This window comes from Anneissia japonica, unplaced genomic scaffold (genome assembly GCF_011630105.1).
Source record: "Anneissia japonica isolate Jap-2015-1 unplaced genomic scaffold, ASM1163010v1 scaffold287834_len5846547_cov211, whole genome shotgun sequence".
NCBI classification, from domain to species: domain Eukaryota; kingdom Metazoa; phylum Echinodermata; class Crinoidea; order Comatulida; family Comatulidae; genus Anneissia; species Anneissia japonica.
The window spans coordinates 2,710,838-2,722,653 of NW_022704992.1; the positions used below are offsets into that span (position 1 = coordinate 2,710,838).

The window sequence follows — 11,816 nt, forward strand, 5'->3', positions numbered from 1 at the left end:
CCGTCGGGCAAGTCCTGGCACCACCCCTGCGACGACGACGTCGGCGACGCCGACGACGACAACAACAACGACAACAACAATAATAGGCCTACTTTATTTGGATACCCACTTGTAATCAGGGCAGGGGCACTCAGCCACAAGGGTGGTGCATTCTAAAGACATAACAAAGTAAAACAAATAGAATATAAGAATATATCGTAATCTCAATATGAATTGAAGAGCGTCAAATATCATCTGTTAACTGGGCGAAATGAATACTATTTCAAGCCTATAATGTGCCAGTTATTGAATAAACCACCCGATCAATCCATCGACCTATCGACGATCTCACCCACTCGGCCACTGATAAAGGGGGTGAAATCCGATTATCCATTAACCAAACCATTTCAGTATATCGATGAATCCGCTCACCCACAATAGGAACCACCAGCCCATTACACCCATCGATCGACCCACTGACCGAATAATATAAAATGGAAATGTTTTTACAAACGTACCAATAATACTCCATGATATTGTATTTACATCTAACATATATCTACAATTCGCAATGAATAAAACTATTGCATAATAACAATAATAATAATAATAATAATAACTAATATATTTTTAATAAATAAACCAATACGTTGATGCTGATTGATTTATTTATTGAAAAATATATTAAAATATCGATACAAATCCAGATACTATTGATCAGTATTAATAACAATAATAACAATAATAACGGTGAATGAATATGCTTACAATGGATATTTTATCGATAGCAGTGGTGGCACCCATGCGGCTTCACCACTGCTCGATAATGCGGCAAGTTCAATTCGTCGCTCCTATTTTTTAGCACCCATTACTTAGACACCTATAAGGCTAGAACATGATTTCCTTAGCTTCTCTTCTCTTCTCATTCTATTTAAATTATTAAGCATACTAATGATTTCTGGCCGATTCGTTTCTTTTTGTACTGAAAAAAAAAAGATAACCATAATTATCATACACTGTAGTCATTTTAATTATAATTATATACAAGATATAATAATAATAATAATAATAATAATAATATTAATATGATGATGATGATTATAATAATGATGATGATAATAATAATAATAATAATAATAATAATAATAATAATAATAATAATAATAATAATAATAATGATAATTTTTTATTTAAATTTCAGGATAATCGTACCAGTAAAGAGCCATCAAATGGTGTTTTCTGTGTGTTGATCGGCACTGATAAACCCTATGAATAAAACATGAAGTAAATAATAAAACATAACCTCTATGAATAATATATAAACCGTGAATATGTAATTAATACCATACAAAGTAATGTGACGTATATTATTAGATATTAAATTATCACGGCTTACCTTTATTTTATGTTCTTGTATTTTGGCTTCCAATGACTCAATGACTGTCGGCAAGTATTCAATAGCATAATCTCTGGCTGTATAGCGTGTTATTTTCCATTGTTCGATTGACGACAGCGTCTGTTCCCAAACCTTGGAAAACAAATTGTATGTAAACATTAAATATTGCATTCGTTCATTGCATTTATTCATACATTCATTCATTTGTGCATTCGACTGTGCATTCATTCGTTCTTTCGTTCGTCCGTCTGTCCGTCATTCATTCATTCATTCATTCATTCATTCATTCATTCATTCATTCATCCATTCATTCAATTATTAATTAATTAATTAATTAATCATTCGTTCATCCATTCATTCATTCATTCAACATTTATCCATTCATTCATTCATTCATCCATCCATTCATTCATTCACTTATAAATGAATTAACTCATTCATTCATTCCTTCATTCATTCCTTCATTCATCCATCCATTGATCCCTACATTAATTTATTCATTTATTTATTCATTTATTTATTCATTCAATCATGCATTCATTCATTCATTCATTCATTTATTCATTCAGCATTTATTCATCCATCCATCCATTCACTCATTCATTCATTCTTCCATTCATTCATTCATTCATTCATTCTCTTATTAATTAATTAATTAACTCATTAATTAATTCCTTCATCCATCCATCCATCTATCGATCCATCCATGGATCCCTAATTTTTTTTATTTATTTATTCATTCATTAAGCATTTATTCATCCATCCATCCATCCATCCATCCATTCATGCATTCATTCACTTATTAATTAATTAATTCATTAATTCATTCATCCATTCATTCAATTATTAATTAATTAATTAATTAATCGTTCATTCATTCATTCATTCAGCATTTATTCATTCATTCATTCATTCATCCATTCATTCACTTATAAATTAATTAACTCATTCATTCATTCATTCATTCATCCATCCATCGATCCCTACATTAATTTATTCATTCATTCATTCATTTATTTATTCATTCAATCATGCATTCATTCATTCATTTATTCATTCAGCATTTATTCATCCATCCATTCATTCATTCATTCATTCTTTCATTCATTCATTTATTCATTCATTCATTCATTCTCTTATTAATTAATTAATTAACTCATTCATTCATTCCTTCATCCATCCATCCATGGATCCCTACATTTATTTATTTATTTATTCATTCATTAAGCATTTATTCATCCATCCATCCTTCGTCCATTTATCCATCCAACCATTCATTCATTCATTCGTTCATTCATTCATTCATTCATTCATCTATCCATCACTTAATTAATTAATTAATTAATTAACTCATTCATTCATTCATTCAACATTCATCATTCATCCATCCATCCATCCATTCATCCATCCATCCATCCATCCATCCATCCATTCATTCATTCATTCATTTCGTTTGTTCGTGTATGTATACATTGATTAAATAATTCGTTCAATTATTCGTTCATTCAATCGGTCATTCCAAGAGTCCTTCATTCAGTTATTTTATTGGATGCTAGTTGTGTACATGTAAATCGTATCGTGTCAACAACATCAATACTCGTCGTGAGTTGCATAGTAGTTTTCTGTCTGGTCTATTTGCAGCAAAATAAACGCGTTTAGCCTTGTAAGTGTTTGCATGTAGACCAAACGATAGAATTGTTTTTAAACAGACCTCTAGGACGTAGCTGACGTCTGCATCTTCTTCCAGTAGCAGTAGGGCTAGATCCAAATCCCTATTTTTTATTGCTACCATCAACAAAGAATATCCGTCGTCTGTCTATAAAAATTAAAAAAATACATGGTTACAAAATAGTGGAAACATAATTTTATTTTTCATGGTCAAATTGCGGACAATCAATATAATTGCCTATTCATAATATGCTAGTATATGCCAGTATCACGCATTGGACTGTAATGTCGTAGCTATTTTAAATAGGAAGCATAACAATAAAGACAGAATAGTGGAAATATAATTTTATTTTTCATGGTCAAATTGCGGACAATCGATGTAGGCCTAATTGCCTATTCATAATATGCTAGTATATGCCAGTATCACGCATTGGACGGTGATGTCGTAGCTATTTTGAATAGGAAGCATAACAATAAAGCCATAACATCATTAGGCTTTTATTAATTGTAGAGAAGGTGACGTTTTGAATACTTCCCATCATGTCGGATCCATGAATTCGAAATAGATAGCCCAGGGAGGGACGGTTACAGATGGAGTATCCAGACCACAGCCCCACCATGACTATGGTCGGAAGTTTGACTAAAATTAAATTTTAATTTTCTTTTCCCCTTAAGAGGGAAAACCTTGAATTTTGAAGAACTTAAAAGTCATAAAAAGACACTCAGAAGTCGGGAAAGCTCATTTCCCGTCATCTAGGATTCAAAATATTATGGGAGAACCCCCGGAAACCCACTCCCACATTCCTTTTTGGCTTTTGGGGAACAAATTTGACCCCACCCCCAAAAGTTAAACCCAATCATATTGCCATTCATCTTACTAGTGTGCCACTCCCCACCCCCACCCACCAGTTTGAAAAACGTTCCGCCGGCCCTGGGTACCGGTAATAAATAATTAATTTTAATTATATCACAAACTTGAGGTCGAGGTTTGAAACGCTCGCTGTACAGGACTTGTGTCTCTGGACTAGATAAAAGACACTCATGCACATGTGTCTGCGTCTTCCAAGACTATAAATATATGTCAGCATAATATGTTGGGAAGGTACCCCACAGTATTGTACAGGCTCAAACGCCAATGAAAGAGTGATAGGCACTTTAGTCTGTGAGTCCACCAGAATGCTCATTTACAGTACATTACTTTCACCCATTATGTAGGCCTAATCACGACATACAGTAAGTTTACTTTTTTATAGCTTGGATTTTGTAAATGTTTTATAATAATTCACTGATGAGTGATTAATTTATACATGTACTTATACTCTAGTATACAATTTTTACGTGTAATTAAGTAAAGTGTATGATTGAAATTTTGCAAGAAGTTCAATTGCAAAATTTCAATCATAATAATGCCAAAGTATAAAACTGCAAGAGGTCCGACTCTCGGGGTTTCGTTGGAACCAGGGAACAGTGAAATTATAATTGTAATTTCACTGTTCCATGGTTGGAACGTAATAATCCTATCTCAACCACCAACTAGAGGGCGTCATTCATAAGAACGTCAAAGGAGTTTATATCGAGCACGTGAACGCATGTTTGACTTTCTATTGGAATTATAATAGGGCGCCACCTATCTCGTGGTAGTATAATATCTTTGGTACAGTATTTTCACGTTTCACTCAAGATTCAATACAAAACATGAAAAACAAAAACAATCAAAAAGGGTGTGCATACAAAATCAGGGCAGTCGGGCCTCTTGCAATTATATACTATAATACCGTTACGTTTACGTCTCCGCCTTGTTTCAATAAACTTTGTACTAAGAATATATTTCCGTCTTGAACCGCCGTTCGAATATTCTGAAAAGAAATGTTGTACATTTTAAAACAATAGGCCTAAGCTAAGTGTTTAGAGACGGGTTTAACATTTTCATTCACGATATCGGCTTGTTTAATTAACAACTTCACTCCAACCTACCGTATTGAGTATGAGCTTATTTTGTAGAAGTTCGCATAAATCATCCAATCCTTGCTCAGCTGCAAAATCTTTTGCAGTTTTAAATTGTATGACTCCGTCAGATATCTGTAAACAATTATTGAAAATTCACATTTTGTATAATTTCCCTTTGTATTTACTAAAACATATTAGATCTAGGCACATTTTTCTCACTATCATTAGGCCTACTTTTATCCTTATCACATAAGCCTATAGTGTAGCTCGATTAAATCACAAGGTTGAATAGTGCAACCCTTCATTCGGACTCTCGTCACGCAACCTATAGGCCTTGTGTGAGTCTCAGTATTTGTCAATTTGTCTTCCATGTATTTTTCTACTTTCTAATTTTGTTGATGTTTTTTTCTTTTACTTTATAATTTCAACATCAGTTCTCATTATGCCAATAAAAAAACATTGTACCGTACGTTTAGTTAATATTATAGTATTACACCTATTGGAATTTTAGTGATAAAGTAGGCCTACATACCTCTTCGTGCCTAGTACTGATATCAGCTCCTAAACTTATAATCTTCTTTGATATCTCCGTTTGGTTTTCTTGAATCGCAAATACAAGTAATGACATGCCATCCTAACGTAAAACAAGGGAATCTTATGAAAGACCCAAATATCAAAGGTTGCACATATAGTGTCTCATGTCTACACTCCTGACCTTCAGACAGCCATATACTAGAACACACATCACAGACACTCATGCACCTACATCCTTCTCACAAACACATTAAAATGTAATTGTAAATTGTAGGAATACAATCAACTACACCCCCCCCCACACACACACACACACACACACACCCACACTCATAAAATTATACTGACAACAACAATGAACTCAGGAGTGATATTTGCTCTACTTGACGTGTTAACGTATCCTACTGGATACTCAGTACATTCCCAGAGACTATTAAAAATTTCACAGGTGATTCGGGTGGGAATCGAACCAACGACCTCCAAATAGCTAGCTTGGTGTCATAACCACTAGATTAAGTAGCTAAATGTTGAATCCGACCCCCAATTGGCAATGGGTACTGCAATGCTATTGATTATACTGAGGGTTTTGATTATTAATTATTTCTACTTTATTATTATTATTATACTAATGTTACAATTATTATTATTGTTACTACTATAATTATTATACTTCAGTGTTACCAGTATTATTCTTACTACTATAATAATTGTAATAATGATAGTTGCTGTTATTATTGCTATGTACCGTAGGCGTATGCGATGTTCCTTCATTGTTGTTCGTGGTTGCTAAGTGATATACACCTTGTCATATCTTATATTCTTATGAATTGTGCAAACAAATGGTAGATGATCCACAAATGCTAACGGTCACCATCAATGCATGCATGAAATCGACACAACTGAGATCATGGACAAATGCAGACATTTTAGGGACCATTAGCAAAAAAACATCTTCAGTCGGAACAAATTATCGCATTGTTACGTGGTTGTTGTTCATTAGCAAGGAGGAAGTTTAGATACTAAACTCTGGCATAATATAAGGTCTGCCTTCAGTGTTATGAGAACAGGAATACGATCAGATTTAACATCTTTGTTCTCAATATCATAATTTAAATTAATTGATCATTGTGAGTGTCGTGTGGATGTAATTATGTCGATAACGTGTTTCCCTAGTATCATTATATTTGTATACTGTATTTATTAAAGTCAATGATCATATTAAGTTGTTTGAATAAGCGTTGTTGCGTATGTTTTAAAATCCGTTCCTAAATAATAGATTGATGTTAAATTCAAGAATCTCTTGAAAAATATGAAAACTTAAGGTGGCTCCATGTGCTCGTGATATGACCTGAAGTTTGAACTACGGTTATTATAATTGTGATTCCAGAAATTAGAATTCGGAGATCAATATATAATCCATTATTAATAGTATAGATGAAATGATCGTCTCTATGACAACTAAAATATGCGGCTATAATTACTCACAAACTATTCAGGTTTCATAATACAAATTATTATAATAATATTATTAATAGGCCTATATTATTCCACATTATATTTGTATATTATTATTGTTATTATTATTATTATTATTATTATTATTATTATTATTATTATTATTATTATTATTATTATTATTAGGTGCAGGGTTATTATTATGTGGCCTATTAATACTTGCGGCACACCACGTAAATAGTTCGGAAAAAAGAACTGTTTGTTGAAAATGTCTCGACGTTTCGATTGAGTTCAATCGCCTTCAGGAGAACAACAAACAACACTTATTTTCAGAACTATCTACGTGGTTTCTGCAAGCATTAATATTATTACTTCGCCATGCAAACCTTCAAACAAGTATTATCATTATTGCAATATTATTAATATTAATAATAAGTTGACCAGTGAACTAAAAGAAAACATGAAATGTTTAAGCATATTATACACCATGCAGTATGTTATGAGAGGCCTATCATTACCTTCATCGTATCCACCTGAGCACCCTCGTTCACTAGCCTCTCCACAGACTCCAGATCGCCTGACTTCACGGCGCGCCATAACTCCTGCAAATATTATAATATGCTGTAATGTTAATATACTGGAGAATATTATCTATAAACCAAAAACCACAAACAAAGAAACCTTCGGATCGAAAAACTGGTATAAAATTGTAATTGAACATGCCATAAAAATAGATTCCAGGTCTAACCTGCCCCACCGCTCTTCCCTAACTTTCCCTACCCTAACCACTCCTATTAAATCTATGTACTCGCTTTTGGCTTAGATACTGCATTTATACGAGGCCCCCATTTTAAAATATACTAAATTATATGAGACTTAATTTGACTTCTACCTAATACTGCCTTATTAGGACTGAGTGCTTCTAAATTATTGGCCTATTACTATCTTCTCGAACAGCAGTTTTTACGATCAAGGAGAAATTAATTATTTCAATAAGCTTATAATGTTAAAAGCTTCTAAAATCTATATTTTAGTTATGTTTGGTACAATCAACGGGAACAAGATAAATTTAAATTACGTTAATGGATATTAAAAACAAAAGGAGACACTCATCTGGCAACACAGCTTAAAAAGAGAATTTTACAGCATAACGCCAATTCCGGGCATCTACTGTAGTGCGCCTATTTGCTCCAAAAACGGTGGGGCTGAGATGATTTTGGACCCCCCTCCTGTTAAGGAAAATTGACCCTGCACTAGAGCTGTCACCTCATTAAGGCATGTCTTAATACCATGTCAAGTCTTACTCGTGTCCTATATCGACACAAGTCAAGAAATGCAGTTTGCGCCTGCCTTATACTTACCGCTTCTAATTCACTCTTGTCTCTCTCTATACTGGTCTTCCTTGAACGGTATTTTTTAACAATCCTTTTAACAGAGCAAAACAATGATTTAATTGATTTAAATTACTTTAATTGCTGCCTCTTATTAATCATAGTATCATTAAAAGAATAAATTGCACTATAAATGTGTTATGGCACCGTTTTTAAAAGTAAGCTTTAAAGTTTTGTTTTAAGCAATTTTCTAACATTTGTACTGGGTTGCAATAGACTAATATTCATAACTCACTCACTTGGACTAAACGTATTTTAGTTTTCGTGCGTTTGCTGTTTACAACAAAATCATACTCTGCAATCTACAAATCCAGGTATTTTGGTAGACTAACTATATTTTTTGTCTGTTACTGTTAAATTTATCGATGTTCCTCTGTATCCAATTGGAGTTCATTATATCATAATTTTTAGGCATAGGCCTATCATGGCATTTCTATTATACTCTAGGAGCGATGCAAGGCACGAGTGCACTTTGGCGTGCACTCAATTATTTTCAAAAGTAGGTGTGTTTATGGGTGAATTGACTCAGCTCCAGAGTAAAATCGTTGAATTGGTTTAGACATACAAAGCGGTATACTACCATACTACCACGGTGGCCCATAAGTGACACTTATGGGCCACCGTACTAATTATACAGGGCTGTACATCTATCTGACTATTGTTTAAATACGTCAGCCACATAAGAGTCTAAACATGGAAACCCAAGAAGAATATTTGTCAACAATGTTGTGTTTCTTTCAATGTAACCGAATCGATCAATGAAACTGGTATGAGAGAGTCGTTTAATATTACTCGTGCAGCTATTTATTGTTTCAAATACTTCACGGTTCTGTAACGGTGTAATTCACAGTCACGTAACCGAAGACACCACAAACAACGTTCATTAAACTAATGCAGGATAAGCTTAGTGGCTGGTTAAAATTTCAACAAAAATATAATTCATGTATTATAACAACTGAAATAAACAAAAATTATCATCGCCATCATCATCGACATCATCATCATCATCATCATCATCATCATCATCATCATCATCATCATCATCATCATCATCATCATCATCATCATCATCATCATCATCATCATCATTATCATCATCATCATCATTATCATCATCGTTATCACCATCATCGTAATCATCGTCATCGTCATCAATAATACCTTACAATATATCGATGCTTATTACCAGTATTCCAAACCATTATAATAATTATTATTATTCATATATCAGGACAAACTCATTGACTATTAAAGAAAACACCAAAAAAAAAAAACGTCATCTGGCTCTGTTATTGCAAGTAAATGGAGAGATACCTAAATGCTATTATAGCCTATTCCTTATAACCTTAAGCTTTACATCATTATCATTCTTGCAGCATTTCGTTTTCTATATTGCCTTGTGCCTGAATGCTGTTTGTTCTGTGACGTCAGTGCTTTTTTAATTTGTCCACAATTTATTTCATTTTTTTTTCACTGTAAATGTGGCCAATATACATGAGCCTAGCTCATTATTGGTCTCCACCATTCTTGATTTTGTTTCATTTTTTTGGTGAATTAAATATAAAATGAAAATGAATGAAATGAAGAAAAAAAATACTACAGACAAATTTAGATGGTTGCATGTTTTTACGAGAGACATGTCCAAACAGAATACTGATCAAGATTTCTTCCGTGGAGATGTAATTTTCGCTTAAAGGTGGTTCACAATTATCAACATTTTCACAAGTTTACAAACAGTACTCTTTTTTGATACCCCCTCCCTCCCCTCTGAAAGTGTACAAAAATGTTGATCTTGCAAAACCATTCACCAACTATAAAGCAATGTACAGTATTTGGTTACTTAAAAATAAATATTATACCTATGGTTACATTATAATTTTAACATTATTTTACATATTGCATGTTATTTTGAATCAACATTTGTATGCACTGATGTAAAAGTGTACAAATTTGTCCACCCCCTCTCCCCTATCGTACATTTTGTACACTCCGAGAATTCACTACCAAATTTGTCTTCGCATTGTGAGTTTCCTAACGGTCCATGGTGCCCTGAGGCGGTACAGCAAGCATGCCCATGACTGACATGCCTTAAAATGCGGTGTTGGACCTTTGCTATCATTCGACCTTCTTTCTACCCCTCCAGTTATAGGCCCTATTCCTACTCAAGTCCTTAGGAAGTCGGCTTTACCCACCAGACCAAAAACCAGACGCAGATGTGACCCAGTTAGTAGGGACACGATTCGGAGTGCAGTTCTCTGTAGTTGTGTCAGAGAAGATAAAGGGAGTCGAACGGTAGGGGACAGGGGGACACGTTTCCTACATTTTAAAGTAGGAGGGACATCATATTTTCCCCCCACCCCACTATTCACGATTCGTCTATAGTCAAAACCCCACCTTTAAAGCGAGTGGTACGGTATACATTATAAATCATTATTGTTTATGAATGTTAGTTTGCACAAGATATATTAGTGGGCTTTTGATCATGAATACCAGGTAAATTGAAACCCTTTTTATGTTAACGTAGTGTGGAAATAACCTTAATTTTAATTTGCTATATAATTAAATACGACTTATAAAGGATAATGCAGGAGCTTTCCCATGGACCCCATCCACCCTCCCACTGTGCTGCTGTTAATTCCATTATTTATATATTTTCAAAGTCAAGCACTTGGTTTCAAGAAAGGGGATTGTCCCACTGAAGTACACAGCCCCATTGAAACAGCTATTCCCCAGTCTCAAAATGATTTATTAAAACTAAGAAATGATACTCACCGAACCGGTTTGCCTTGCGCATACATAGTAGTCTAAATCTTACCAATGTAATGACTGCTAAATGTCATTTTGAAAGTACGTAGATTCAGACAACGTCGTTTTACTTGATGCTAAAACCACTTGAGCTTCCGGGAACATGGGCCTAAACTGTACTAGTTCAACGACTTGTAAACTTCTTGAAACGAAACCAATGTGTATTTCACGTCAAACAAAATATGAGCTGACGAAGCGTTCCGCATCGTTTGGTAAACTGTTGGATACAAAGATCGCTCCTTGTTCTCAATCGTGTATTATTCCTTCAAAATATGAGCGTTATCCATGACAGTTTCTATGGTAACGTAACATTATTGTTATTGGTGTTATTGGTAGTAGTAAATGGGAGTGCGAAAAAAACGAGATGCGGAGACTATTGGAAATTTTGAAACTGTTCAGTACAACAGTCCAGCCATTGTTTGTTCCACAAAAAAATTGTGTTGGCCACGTTTTGGGGAAATCCAAAAATTGGGTAGGGCTATTCCAGCCTTATAAACTCGTGGAAAAAATTATTGTACCTTGTAGTAAAAAATAAATAAATAAATAAAATGCCGACCCTGAATTTCGTAAAATTTGGGTCAGTCGGGCGTGGTCAACACAATATTTTTTTATTTGGCCTTAAAGTCAACATCAATATTGTA

The 11,816-nt window shown here is 33.9% G+C and overlaps 1 protein-coding gene across 2 annotated transcripts; it reads right to left on the reverse strand.

Annotated features, from left to right (window-relative positions):
* Nucleotides 1-633: 633 nt before the first annotated feature.
* Nucleotides 634-11,374, reverse strand: LOC117105101 (putative ankyrin repeat protein RF_0381). 2 transcript variants are annotated; one of them, XM_033246146.1, is made up of 10 exons: nucleotides 11,143-11,374; nucleotides 8,341-8,404; nucleotides 7,498-7,581; nucleotides 5,523-5,624; nucleotides 5,018-5,122; nucleotides 4,825-4,899; nucleotides 3,087-3,191; nucleotides 1,376-1,507; nucleotides 1,192-1,245; nucleotides 634-961 (listed from the first exon to the last, which is right to left on the reverse strand). In XM_033246146.1, exons 1-10 carry the CDS (start codon nucleotides 11,166-11,168, stop codon nucleotides 911-913), a joined length of 798 nt encoding a protein of 265 aa, XP_033102037.1. In that variant the 5' UTR covers nucleotides 11,169-11,374; the 3' UTR covers nucleotides 634-910. The 2 variants fall into 2 exon arrangements, with proteins under 2 accessions (XP_033102037.1, XP_033102036.1); XM_033246145.1 differs by having other exon boundaries at nucleotides 4,819-4,899.
* Nucleotides 11,375-11,816: the final 442 nt, after the last annotated feature.

Bases quoted from the DNA above. Each gene is read 5' to 3' on its own strand.
- LOC117105101 (XM_033246145.1), bottom strand. From the start codon at position 11,168: ATGTATGCGCAAGGCAAACCGGTTCG. The intron at 3,192-4,818 runs GTATTATAGTAT...TAATTTTTATAG, and splicing joins GCGGAGACGTAAACGTAACG to ACAGACGACGGATATTCTTT. The intron at 1,508-3,086 runs GTCTGTTTAAAA...TTGTTTTCCAAG, and splicing joins ACGTCAGCTACGTCCTAGAG to GTTTGGGAACAGACGCTGTC.